Here is a 14,411-nt window from a genome sequence, read left to right on the forward strand (position 1 = left end):
ACCAAGCCTGAGACCCGCGAAGCGCTCCAAACGTAGAGGCTCCGGCGAGGGGAAGGCAGGCAGCCGCCCCCGCCCCTCAACCTCGATCTCTGCCACTGGCCGCGGCTTTTCCTCCTTGTGACCTAGGGCCCGGAGCCGCTGATCTCACGGCCAGGTCAAAAACTTAGAAAAGGTCGCGGGGTCCCGGGGATCACTCACCTCCCAGAGAGAAACGAAGGCCGCGATGTTAACCTCCCGCAGCGGAAATACCTCCGACTCTGCGGAGCTCCTGGACTACATTCCCCAACATTCCCGAGAGGAACCCGGGCCGCTGTTCCGCCCCCGCGTGAGGCGGAAAAGCCGGTTCCCACACCTACGGCCGGAATCCAATCCGGAGTCCACGAAAGGAGAGGGCCTCGCATTCTTGCCCTCTGGTAGCCAAATGCTTCCGAACACGCAGAGCACTGTATTACGCTCTCTCATTTCTCCAGCGGAGCAAATAGTTTTGCGCTTTCCTGGAGCGGAAGTGCTCCAATCCCAGAAAGCGTCTGGACTACAAATCCCAGAATCCTCTGTAGGACTGAGCTTCCCGCCTACCTTAAATTTCTCTTTTGAATGATTAGGTGGTCTAAATAACCCTCCGGTGTTGTGGAACTGGGTTTGCCTTTCTTTCTCACTGCTCCCTTTCACACCTGATGTAGTTGGAAATAGGAAAAACAAAAGGAAAATTGTGCTGGGTAAAAGTAGAGATCATAAAAGGGGCGAGCTGCGCTGTGCTGAACAAGCCTTCTTTATTACCTGAGCCTGGATTCACCTGTGACCAAGAATCCATTTAAAAGGAGATGCAACCAGAAACTCCTGAGCGGCTCAGTCGGTTGAGCACCTGATTCTTGCTTAGGACTCAGGTTATGGTCTCAGGGTCTTGGGATCAGGCCGTGAGCTCAGTGTGGCGCCTGCTTGAGATTCTCTTCCTCTCCCTCTCCCCCTACACCCACTCACGCACTCTAATAATATTTTTAAAATATTTTTTTAAAAGAGATGCAAATATCCAGCAGTATATAAAACAGAAAGAGAAAAGTTCTCTGCTTTTCCTTCACTTCAGGAATTTTTTGTTGTTGTTGCACTGGCAGGAAATTGGTTTTGGATTGGATTTCCCTGATAATTAGCAATATTGTGCATCTTTTTATGTACCTGTTGGCCATTTGGATGTCTTCTTCGGAAAAATGTCTGTTTGTTCCTCTGCCCATTTTTAAAAATTGAATTCGTTGGGGTTTTGTTGCTGTTGTTGTTACTGAGGTGTAGGCATTTTTTTTTAAAAGATTTTATTTATTTATTTGACAGAGATCACAAGTAGGCAGAGAGGCAGGCAGAGAGAGGAGGAAGCAGGCTCCCCGCGGAGCAGAGAACCCATTGCGGGGCTGGATCCCAGGACCCTGAGATCATGACCTGAGCTGAAGGCAGAGGCTTTTAACCCACTGAGCCACCCAGGCGCCCCCGTAGGCATTCTTTATATGAGTCCTGACTCTTTACCTGATACATGGTTTCCAAATATTTTCTCCCATTCCATAAGTTGTCTATTCATTAAAAAATATATTTCTTTTGCTGTGCAGAGGTTTTTAGAAAATTATTTTCCACATTTTTATTTAAATTCCAGGTAACTCACTATATTAGTTTCAAGTATAGAATTTAATGATTCATCACTTACATACAACACCTGGTGCTCATCACAATTGCCCTCCTTAATACCCACCACCTATTTAACCCATCCCTCCTGCCCACCCCCCCCCTCTAGTAACCATCAGTTTGCTCTATATAGTTAAGAGTTTGTTTCTTGGGGCACCTGGGTAGCTCAGTGGGTTAAAGCCTCTGCCTTCGGCTCAGGTCATGATTCCAGAGTCCTGGGATCGCGCCCTGAGTTGGGCTCTCTGCTCTGCAGGGAGCCTGCTTCCTCCCTTCTCTCTCTCTCTCTCTCTCACTCTCCCTGCCTGCCTCTCTGTCTACTTGTGATCTCCGTCAAATAAATAAAGTTTAAAAAAAAAGAGTTTGTTTCTTGGTTTGGCTCCCCCCCACCATATTCATTTGTTTTCTTTCTTAAATTCCACACATGAGTGAAATCATATGGTATTTTTCTTTATCTGATGTATAGGCTTTTTAGTTTGATGTAATCCCACTTGTTTTTTGCTTTTGTTTCTTATGCTTTTGGCATCATACCCCCCCAAATACTGCCCATGTCAAGGAATTTCTTCCCTGTGTTTTCCCCTAGGAGTTTTATGGTATCAGGTTTCATGCTTGTTCTTAATCCATTTTAAGTTAATTTTTGTGAGTAGTGCATAACAGAGGTCCAATTTCATTTTTCTGCATGTGGTTATCCAGTTTTCCCAACATCATTTTTTGAAGAGACTATCTTCTCCCAATTGAGTGCTCTTCACTCCTTTGTTGAATATTATTTTACTATATATGCAGGGGTTATTTCTGGGCTCTCGGTTTTATTCCATTGTATCTAGTTTTATGTCAGGGTCATGCTGTCTTAATTACCACAGCTTTGTAGAATAGTTTGAAATCAGGAAGTGTGATGCCTCCAGCTTTGTTCTTCTTTCTTCTAATTGCTCTGGCTATTAGGCATATTTTGTGCTTCAACATAAAATTTGAGGATTATTTATTTCTATTTCTGTGAAACATGCCACTGGAATTTTGACTGGGCTTGCAATGAATCTATAGATGGCTTTGGGTAGTTGGAACATTTTAACAATATTACTTCTACTTCTTAAAGATTTTTATTTATTTATTTGACAGACAGAGATCACAAGTAGGTAGAGAGGCAGGCGGAGAGAGAGGAGGAAGCAGGCTCCCCGCCAAGCAGAGAGCCTGATGCGGGGCTCGATCCCAGGACCCCGGGACCATGACCTGAGCCGAAGGCAGAGGCTTTAACCCACTGAGCCACCCAGGCGCCCCTACTTCTACTTCTTATATACAAGATATCTTTCCATCTATTTCTGTCTACAATTTCTCTCATCAAAGTAATAATTTTCAGTATACAAGTCTTTTACCTCCTTGTTTAAATTTATTCCTATGGATTTTTTTTTTAGATTTTATTTATTTATTTGACAGAGAGAAATCACAAGTAGGCAGAGAGGCAGGCAGAGAGAGAGGAGGAAGCAGGCTCCCTGCTGAGCAGAAAGCCCGATGTGGGGCTTGAACCCAGGACCTGGGATCATGACCTGAGCCGAAGGCAGCGGCTTAACCCACTGAGCCACCCAGGCGCCCCTATTCCTATGGATTTTTACTTTTGATGCTATTGCGAATGGAACTACTTTCTTTCTTTCTCAGATATCCCATTTTTAGTGTATAGAAACCCAACTGATTTCTATATGATGGTTCTCTACGATACAACCTTATTGAATTCACTGATTAGTTCTAACCATTTTTTTGGTGAGGTCAGGATTTCCTGTATGTACGATCATATCATTTGCAAACAAAGACAAATTAACTTCTTCCTCTCTGATTCAGCGTCTTTTATTTCATTCTTGATTGAATGTCCCAGCATTATGCTGAATAGGAATGGTGAGAGTGGGTACATTGTTTTATTTCTAATCTTAGAGGATAAGCTTTCAACCTTTCATTAAGTATGGTAGCTGTGGGTTTGGTGTATATGGCCTCTATTAGGTTGAGTTATATTTCATCTGTATGTGATTTGTTGAGAGCTTTTATCATGAAAGGATGTCATATTTTTTCTAATGTTTTTTGATCCTTTTTTCATATGACCATGTGATTTTTACCTTTCATTCAATTAAAGTGGTGTATCACATTTATTGATTGGTACATGTTGAACCATCCATGCATCCCAGGGATAAATCCCACTTAGTCATGGTGTATGATCTTTATGAAGTGCTATTGAATTTGGTTTGTTGATATTTTATTGATAATTTTTGCATCCATATTCATCAATAGCATTTGTGTGTAGTTTTCTGTGATTGTATTGTCCCTTTCTGGCTTTGGTATCAGAGTAGTGCTGGTCTTCCCTATAAAATGAGTTTGGAAGTGATCCTCTCTCTTCAATTTTTGGAAGCTTGGTAAGGATTAGTGTTACTTCTTCATTAAATGTTTGGTAGACTTCACTAGTAAAACCAACTGGTCCTGAGCTGTGTTGGATTTGAGGGGGGGAGGTTCCTTTCCCCCACCCCTTACTTGTTATTGGTTTGTTCAGATTTTCTATTTCTTTCTGATTCAGTCTTGGTAGCTTGTATGTTTCTAGAAATTTATCCTTTTCTTCTTGGGTTACCTAATTTGTTTGCATATGATAGGTCATACTAGTTACTTATGAGTCTAAGAATTTCTGTGGTATCAGTTGTAACATCTCTTTCCTTTTTGACTTTATATCAGTATTTTTTTCTAAATCTTAAGATTTGTCAATTTTATCTTTCAAAAAAAGTCTCTTAGTTTCACTGATATTTTCTATTGTTTTTCTGGCCTCTATTTCACTTATTTATGCTCTTTGTTTTCTCCTCCTTTTTTCAACTTTGCACTGTTTGTTCTTTTTCTAGTTTCTTCAGATGTGAAGTTAGGTTGTGTGAGATCTTTTTACTTTCTTAATCTAGAGGTTCGTTGGTATAAGCTTCCCTTTTTAAACTGCTTTTGTAGCATCCCATAGGTTTTGGTAGGTGTGTTTCTATTTTCACTTGTTTCAAGATATATTTTGATTTCCCTTTAGATTTCTTCTTTGACCCATTGGTTGTTCAAGAGTATGTAGTTTAATTTACACGTATTTGTAGATCTTCCAGCTTTCCACCTCTTACTGATTTCTAGTTTCACATTATTGTGGTCAGAAGAGATACTTGATATGATTTCACTTTTATTAATCTTACCAAGACTTATTTTGTGGTCTATTATATGAACTACTTTGGAGAATGTTCTGTGTGTGCCTGAGAAGAATGTGTATTCTGCTACAATTGGATGGAATGTTCTATTTATACCTGCTAAGTCCATATGGTCTAAAATATGATTCAAATCCAGCATTTTCTTGTTGATATTCTGTCATGATCATCTATCCATTGTTGAAAGTGGAGTATTGACATCCCCTACGATTATTGCATTGTTACCTATTTCTCTCTCCAGATCTGTATTTGCCTAATGTAGTTAGGTGCTCCAATGTTTGGTGTGTATATATTTATGACTGTGATATCTTTTTTTTTTAAGATTTTATTGCATGGAGCACTGGATGTGGTGCATAAACAATGAATTCGGTTACACTGAAAAGAAATTAAATTAAAAAAAAGATTTTATTTATTTATTTGACAGAGATCACAAGTAGGCAGAGAAGCAGGCAGAGGCGAAGGGGGAAGAAGGCCCCCCACTGAGCAGAGAGCCCGATGCGGGGCTCCATCCCAGGACCCTGTGATCATGACCTGAGCCCAAGGCAGAGGCTTTAACCCACTAAGCCACCCAGGTGCCCCTATGATTGTGATATTTTCTTGAAGAATTTACCCTTTTTTCATTATGTAATGACCTTATTTATCTCTTGTTCCTGTTTTGGCTTAAAGTCTGTTTTGTCTGATATAAGTATAGCTACCCCTGCTCTTTTGGTTTCCACTTGCATGGAATATCTTTCTCCAGCCATTCATTTTAATCACTTTCTGTATGTGTTGGTTCCAAAACCTTGGATATATTGTTTGGGTCTGTCATTCATTGAGCCATCCAGAAATTAATGAGTTCTCTTTAAAAAAAAAAAAAAAGATTTTATTTATTTGAGAGAGAGAGCATGAGCAGGGAGAGGGACCAAGCAAATGGGAGAGGGATAAGTAGATGCCCTACTGAATGTGGAGCCTGAAGCTGGGCTCCATCCCAGGACCCTGAGATTATGACCTGAGCCAAAATCAGACACTTAACTGACTAAGCCACCCAAACACCCCAGAAATTACTTGAGTTCTGAGCAATGTCTTTTCTACACCTGTGTATGCTGTGAATGTGCAGCATAGGTGTGAGTCTGAAAATTGTATCAGTTCATCCATAGAACCAGAGTATTTCCTTCTTTTTTAAAAATTTATTTTATTTTATTATCTCCTTCTTTAGCAATGTCCTCTTCTGAATTGCCTCTCACACTATGGATCCTAAGGTCCTTTCCAAGTTTCTTTGACCCAAAAGATGAGATTTTCTAAGAGTTTCAACCTCCCACCCTATCACATATTTCTGTACTACTGGGCCACTCTTGGGTTACAGTGGCGAAATAAAGTTAGATATATAATGACCATTCCTCCCCACACTCTACAAAACAAAAGCTCTTTTCTCAGTTCCTGTATCTAAAGAAATGTGTTTTAACTAAGGATTTCATAAGCACTGACATCAGTGCAATTCCATCACTGGTGCTGGCCTTGGGCAGGCACCAGGAATGAGGGTGGAGGGGACAGGAGAAAAGGGGGATTCCCCCCAATATTCTCAGGGTTACAGGAGCCATCTTTTTTAGTGCTCTGGTCAGAAGATAAGTTTCTCTCAGGATTTTTGCCTCTCTGTTCCCAGGCTGTTTCCCAGTTTCATCAACTGTCAGTTCAAAGCCAAGAGATACAAGAGGTAAAATAAATAAGTAAATAAAAGGAAATTCACCATGCCGTACAAATTGATCTTCAAGTTTTTACTTCTCTCCTTAATCTGCCTGCTATTATTTGCTTTTCAAAGTCCTCAGGTAGTTGCTCTTTGTATTTTAAACAGAGTTTTTGGTTGTAATCCAAGGGGTAGATTGGCTGTAGTGTGCTTAGTCCATCTAGCTGTGCCTGTAATGTTCCATTTACTTTAATTCTTTGTATTGAACTTATTACATGTTACATTTATATACACTTTTTACAAAATATTTTATTCATTTATTTGACAGAGAGAGACACAGCAAGAGAGGGAACACAAGCAGGGGGAGTGGGAGAGGGAGAAGCAGGCTTCCCACTGAGCAGGGAGCCCGATGTGGGGCTGGATCCCAGGACCCTGGAATCATGACCTGAGCCAAAGGCAGACACTTAATGACTGAGCCATCCAGGTGCCCCATATATACTTTAAGAGTCCCATGCTCTACAGACTGAGCTAGCCGGGCACATTATACTTTAAATCACACAACAAAACATTACAGTTTTATTTGAACAGTCATGTGTTTTAAAGACACTGAAAAAGAAAAAGGTAGCTCACATATTTACTATTTTGTGCACACTTTTCTTCCTAACTGTTTCTTTTATGGTCAGTTAGCCAGCATATAGGACATCATTAGTTTCTGACGTAGTGCTCAATGATTCATTAGTTGCATATAATACCCAGTGCTCATCAGGACAATCTATGTTTTCATTTGATATCTTCCCTCCAGTCTGCAGAAATTCCTTTAGCATTCCTTATAGTTAAGGTCTTCTGATGATAAATTCTCTTAACTTTTTTAACTTTTTTTTTTTAAATCTAGAAGTATCTTCATTTTGCTTTTATTGTTGAAGGGTATTTTTACTGGATGAATAATTTGGGGGTATTCTTTCTTATTTTTCTTTTGGCCCTTTAATTATGTTACCATTGTCTTCAGTCTTTCAATTTTTTTTTTAAGATTTTATTGATTTATTCAACAGAGAGAGAGAGAGAGAGAGAGATCACAAGTAGGCAGAGAAGCAGGCAGAGAGAGAGGGGGAAGCAGGCTCCCCGCTGTGCAGAAAGCCCGATGTGGGGCTCGATCCCAGGACCCTGAGATCATGACCTGAGCTGAAGGTACAGGCTTAACCCACTGAGCCACCCAGGCGCCCCAGTCTTTCAATTTTTTAATGACAAGTCAGCAATCATTTGTATCATTTCCCCCTTATTTACATAAATGTGTCCTATTTATATAGCTTCTTTCACAATTCTCTTTATATTTGCTTTAAGGCAGTTTTATTATGTTGTGTCTCCCTGTAGTTTGCTCTGTTATTTATCTTTCTTAGAGTTCACTGAACTTCTTGAATCTATAAATTTGTATTTTTCACTAAATTTTTATTCCAACGATATACTGTATCCTGAAGGAAAGCGTATCTTCCAACCTGGCATTTTAGCTGTGTCCTCAAAAGGCCTTCTGGTGCTTTATCAAGTTGGCAGCTTTCTGTTGTTACAATATGTAATACAATGGAACCATGGTCCTGGGCTAACTCCTGCCACCTCCTTTGCAGCAAAGTAGATTCCTGGTTGGATGGAATGTTATTGGGATCCATGACAATGGTCAAAAGCTCTGTAAGCCTTGTATGCTAGTACTAGCTGAAGCCCTGTGGGCAGGAAAGGTAAATCCATAATCAAAATATGTGTTAATTCCTGTCCAGGGTGGAAGAAGTTCTGCCTTGCCATCAAAAGGTTGGTTGGTCTCCTTGAGGGACTGTGCCATAACTGGGACTCTGAATTTGTCTCTTTTGCTAACAAGCTGAATATTTTGTGGCACTAATAGCTACATCATCTTTGGTAAATGAAAGCCCATGCTGTTTGGCCCATAGGTAACTTCTATCCCTGCCACCATTGTGCCACAATTAGGAAAATAATGACAAAGACTGGATGATATTAACTGAGCACATCATTTTGTCTACCTGATGTACTGTTTCATTCACAGTACATGTTCTCTGTGGGTATTAATGTAAAATACAAAGTTGCTTAGATATACTTCATGCCTACTACCATGTATCTCCACATTCCTCCGCCCCAGACCTCCTTTCCCCTGATCTTCCAGTCTTGTTGTTCTCAGATATCTTATATATCAATCCGTATATCTTGTATATCAATCCATACACCACTGCACATGTGGCCATATCAATTCTAACTTTAGGTCACTTTTCCTTTCACTCAAAGTAGAGTACCAGATATGCTGATAAAATTCTTACTCCACTGGAAGAATTTTCAGGGCCACTCCTGAATGGGGCTATAGTGCACTGTCCATCCATTTCTGGCTTGTATACTGAATGGATGCATATGTGAATCAAACTCAGGACATTTCCTCCTCTATCAGCTGGTCATAAATGATCCCCCATGAGACCATATATACATATATGAGCTACGGGAGAGGTACTGATGCAACCCTGGTGAATGAAATGGAGCCTGGGTTATATATTCATATGAACTTCTTATGCACTCTGGTCCTGATAATGCTTGATTCCAGATGTACCACTTTCATCTCCAATGGGTGATTACGACTTATTGGGTCTGAGAGAAGCAAATCACAATGGACAGTTACAGGCGTTACAGGAACTACAGTCTACAGGAAATGCATAATGAAGTATTTAGTATTTTATTAAAAATGGAAGAATATATAACTTTAAAAATCAATGTAAAAATGAGAACACCAAAATAAAATTATTATCACTGACAATGACTACTTTGCCATTCGAAGTTACCATACTTTAATTGTGATAAGGCCTTACATAGGAACTAAAACTCTAATTTTGCATTTCACTGGATTACTGGTAACAATGTATTAATTACCTATAATTTGAAGTATGGCAAGTAATTCTCTGTTAACAAATTGAATGGTCTTACACAGGTCGTCTTCTCTGAATCAGTTTTCTCTTCAAAAAATAGAAATAACAATGATGCTTGACACAGAATTCAGGGCCTGACTTCCTAGTCTTACTCCTAGTTATCTGCTCTAAGCCAAACTGCCTCTCTATGTGTAAATTATGTCTTTAGTCCAGGGCTTTTCAAACTTACCTATAAAAATTCCTTCACAGCCAGGAGAATGGAAGCTTACCTCTGGGATAGAAGAGAGACACAAAAACTGGAACCCTTTGCATACAGAGCATAAGACTATGAATTCCTACGTTTGTGAAAGATAGGCTGATTTGTATTCTTTCCCTTGAAAATATCTATCTGAACGTAAAATATCCAAATGATTGGACAGGTAAGTTACAAATCCTCTTTTACCCAAATTTTGAAGTTATTGCTCCAAAAAGGTGTAACATTCCTCTCTTTATTTCATTGTTGAGAAGAGCAAGAAGGTTTACGGTCACCCACAAATACACAGAGTCTTAATTACTCAGGGTTTTATACTCATATAATTAAAATCACACATATGCAGCTCAGTCATGCAGCTTCTCACACAAGTCTGTTCACACAGGGATTCACCTTCACAGTATCTACAGAAAGCACACATAAGAAAAGCATATCTTGGGGCACCTGGGTGGCTCAGTGGGTTAAGCCTCTGCCTTCGGCTCAGGTCATGATCTCAGGGTCCTGGGATTGAGCCCCGCAACGGGCTCTCTGCTCAGCAGGGAGCCTGCTTCCCCATCTCTCTCTCTCTTTGCCTGCCTCTCTGCCTACTTGCGATCTCTTTCTCTGTCAAATAAATTAACAAAATCTTTAAAAAAGAAAAGCATATCTTTCAAAAATATCACATAAATTTTAAGTCATACACATAAAAACACACAATCTCATAAGCCTCCAAAAATGCATCCTATTATATAATTCTATACACAGTCACAGAAGCACCCAAACTTTTTATTGCCTATTCCCAAAGAGTCTGGGAAAGAAAAAAATTTAGAGGAGAATGAAGCACATGTTCAAACTTCACTTTCGAGGTACTCAGACAACTGTGGAAGGAAATGTTGCACTCCATACTGGGGCCATGGAGGCCCTCATGAGAGAAGCTCAGAGTTCACAGGCAGTTGCACCTAAATTCGGAGGGTCTGGTGCTGTATTCCCAAGTCCCAGTGGGGAGCCAGAAGAGGTATTAGGATGGATAGAAATCTGGTTTGGTTTGGCTAAGATGTCAGGCTGCATTATGACTTTCATGAGCCCTCTCTTCCATAAAAAAAAAGAGAATAAAAATTATACTTTATGATTGTTCAGGTATAGTAATAATAATAATGTTATGTTTCTTTGACAAACATTTGCTTTGACCTAAAATTTATTTTTAATTTTGACTTTAAAGACTTAAATAAATAAATAAGCACAAGACTTTTTGTGTGTCTCCAAAAAGTGGGCATTTTGCCACTGTGTCTCATGAACGAGCCAGCCCTCCTAGGATGTGTCTTGGACAAAAGTCACCCAGACTCATCCTTAATGGAAAGAACTTACTTGGCATGAAGAATTTCGGGGTGGGGATGTAGGTGTTAGGCGGAACAGGGCTTAATAAATTTTCTATAACCTCAAAATCTGAAATACAAGCCACTATCACACCCACAGAACAAACTCTGAAACAAATTACAACCAGAAACACAACTACACACACACACACACAGATACAGACACACGAGGGGTTTCTCAGTGTCACAGAGAATGAAAACCCAAACACACGTGCCCCCTGCCGAGTCATTGTTTCTTTCAAACAAATGCATAGGGGCGCCTGGGTGTTTTAGTGGGTTAAGCGCCTGCCTTCAGCTCAGGTCTTGTGGGATTCGGCCCCGCTTGGGGGTCCCTGCTTAGCCGGGAGTCGGCTTCTCTCTCGCCCTCTGCCTCTGCTCTGGCTCATGCTCGCGCTCTCACTCTTCAATAAATAAAATATTTTTAAAAATAAAGCAAATGCATACCTGACACGGGCTGTGCTTCTGGCTCTACTCCAGGCGCTGGTCTACCCCGGGTGCGAAAGACAAGAAGTTCTGGTCCCCTCACAGAGCTCTCTCCCGCGGAAGCACCGTACTCAGGAGCCCGCTACCTCCACTTCCCGTACGCAGGGTCGAAGCTCTGGAGTCCTCTGCCCTTGCTCCGTTTTCTACAGCCTGGACTCACATTCCACTCGCCACCCTCACCCGTGCAGTAGCACCTAAGACTACGGTCCTCCACAGGTCCGCTCATCTCCGCCGCGCGCCGCCATACGCACCAGCGCCTGCGCACTCGGAGCACAGGCGCCCGAAGCTCAGGCTCCCAGCCAGAAGGACTGCATTTCCCAGAAGCCACTGGGATCTCATTCCCCCTCCACCCCTGGGTCCTTTTCCGGTGTCCGAACAGCTGTGGTCCCTACGTGGTGAGTAGGACCTATCCATAGATAAAAATCAGCGGAGGCATCCACAGTTTCTGACCAGAGCCGGACAGGGATCCTTGGAGGGGGTGAGAGGCTCTCCAGGCGAGAACAATCTGGGAACTGACAGGGCGTGTGGAGCCCGGAGTCTCAGGCTTGTGTCTGCGTGAGCAGCAGAGGTTTGTGTGCCTAGGAGAAACGTGTGTGTCTGTATGTGTGTGTGACACTGTGACAGCGTGTCTCCATGGCGGCGTTTGCGCTTGTAGGTCAGATACTTGATTGTGTTTATTTAACTTCGTGGCTTATGGGTGAGCGGCTGTGTGGCCGTGTGGGTTGTCATTGGAACTCCTGGCTCTAGGCTCCGCGGATCCTCCGCCCCGTCCCCTCATAGCCCCTTGGGGCCTGTCGCGGATAAAAGAGGGAAGTCAGATTCTGAGCCTTACAATGGAAGAACGGAGAATCATAGCAAGATGACACAGACTTGATCTTGAGATATGTTGAAGCTGCAGTCGGACCCAAGGCAGGCTTCTGGGAAGACCTGATGAGGTCCCAGGAGTAGGATTCCCTCCTGGAAGGTTCCCCCTTGGAAACTCCTAAAGGTCAGCTACATGTTTCATAACCACAGAATTTACAGAACTCTGGCCCCTAGAACCTACTGTGAATTAGGGACCGATTTCTCCCTGGACATCAGTGACCCTGGCCTCTCACATACTGGGAAGGACAACATTATTCCAGTATTCTCTCTACTCCTATTCTGGTTGAGAGGGTGTGGTCATGGAGGATGTTTTCTAGGTTACTGTGCTATCCAAGAAAATCCTGATGTTTCATGATTGCCTTCTCTTTTCTCAGTGCTGCCCGTCTCTTTAAAAAAAAAGGATACAGAGAGAAAAAAGAATTTTTGTTACACATCTTAAAGTTCAGGTGAGTTTGTGTTTCCTCATTATTCATTAAATACACTTGGATTTTGAAGATATGGGACCCTCTTTTTTTTCCTTCTGCTGAAATGTCCTGCCTAATAGTGACATATTTGTCAATTGTGAGGCCATGCAGATAGATCACCCTTCTCAGGGCCCCCTAGCTCTTTTCTCCATAATTTATTTAACCTGTTGCCTCCTGTTAGCTAGTATGTTTCTAATTTTTTTTTTTAAAGATTTTATTTATTTATTTGTCAGAGAGAGAGCGAGCACAGGCAGACAGAATGGCAGGCAGAGGCAGAGGGAGAAGCAGGCTCCCTGACGAGCAAGGAGCCCGATGTGGGACTCGATCCCAGGACACTGGGATCATGACCTGAGCCGAAGGCAGCTGCTTAACCAACTGAGCCACCCAGGCGTCCCTGTTTCTAATTTTTGACTACCAACTAAATTATTCTATAACGAACATCATTATGCATAGATCTTTATGTCCTTTTACAGTCATTCCCTAAGGATACATTTCTAGTTTTGAAATTTAAAACAGATACCAGATATTTACAATATATCCGTATGCTTGACCTCACTGGCATACAGTGACAAAAGACATAGTTGCTCTTCTCAAATGACTTGTTATCCCCGAAGGAAGTGAAATCAGAATAGGAATAAGTAAGATAGAAGATCTGAGATGTCACTAGAGAAATCCGGGTGACCTGCTTTGGGAGTTCATAGGAAGAGACATCACTCTGTGTCTAGCAGCCCTGCCAGAATATGACGACATTATGAAAACTTCCTTGTGTGACCATACCACACTTTGTTTATTCATTCTCATGATGGGGTTGTTCCCTGTGTTTGACTATTATGAATAAACCTTCTATGAACACTCTTGTACAAGTTTTTTTGTGGGCATATATGTTCATGTTTTTCCTGGATATATACTTAGGGGTGGAAGTGGTTGACTTAATTTGCACTCCACCCCAAGATATAGTTACTTCTCAACCTGGCCATCCCTTGCTATTGTTAATCATTTTAATTTTAGTCATTCTGATGTGTATGTAGTAGTATTTCATTTAGATTTTAATTAACATTTTTCTGATAGATAAAATAAGCATCTTTTCATATGATACTGCCCATTTCATATACCCTTATGAAGTGTCTATTCAAGTCTTTTATCCATTTTTAGTCTGTTTTTTGTCATCTTCATATTGATTTTTAGGAATTTTATGTATATTTTGAATACAAGTCCTTTGTGAGTGTTTATAAATATATTTGTATGCCTCTGTGTGTGTCTGTGTCTGTGTGTGTAAAGAGAGAAAGAGACAGGGGCGCCTGGGTGGCTCAGTGGGTTAAGCCGCTGCCTTCGGCTCAGGTCATGATCTCAGAGTCCTGGGATTGAGCCCCTCATCGGGCTCTCTGCTCAGCGGGGAGCCTGCTTCCTCCTCTCTCTCTGCCTGCCTCTCTGCCTGCTTGTGATCTCTCTGTCAAATAAATAAATAAAATCTTTAAAAAAAAGATAGAGAGAAAGAGACAAAGAATATCTTTCATTAGCCTATTGCTTCTTACTTTCTTAATGATATAATGAAGAAAAGTTCTTAATTTTAATGGAGCTATTT

General features: G+C 41.3%; 1 protein-coding gene across 2 annotated transcripts in view; it reads left to right on the plus strand.

Annotated features, from left to right (window-relative positions):
- LOC111139493 (zinc finger protein 404) overlaps nucleotides 1–14,411 on the plus strand; it is a 169,477-nt gene that overhangs the window by 133,820 nt on the left and 21,246 nt on the right. The window contains exon 7 of one of the 2 annotated variants that reach the window (XM_022491767.1): nucleotides 4,530–4,536. In XM_022491767.1, the coding sequence (XP_022347475.1) occupies nucleotides 4,530–4,536 (7 nt within the window). Of the gene's footprint in view, nucleotides 1–4,529; nucleotides 4,537–12,775; nucleotides 12,812–14,411 lie in introns of those variants that run through there. The other variant, XM_022491770.1, reaches the window with a different exon arrangement.

This window comes from Enhydra lutris, unplaced genomic scaffold, assembly GCF_002288905.1.
Source record: "Enhydra lutris kenyoni isolate GAN:26980312 unplaced genomic scaffold, ASM228890v2 scaffoldscaffold110, whole genome shotgun sequence".
Lineage (NCBI taxonomy): Eukaryota > Metazoa > Chordata > Mammalia > Carnivora > Mustelidae > Enhydra > Enhydra lutris.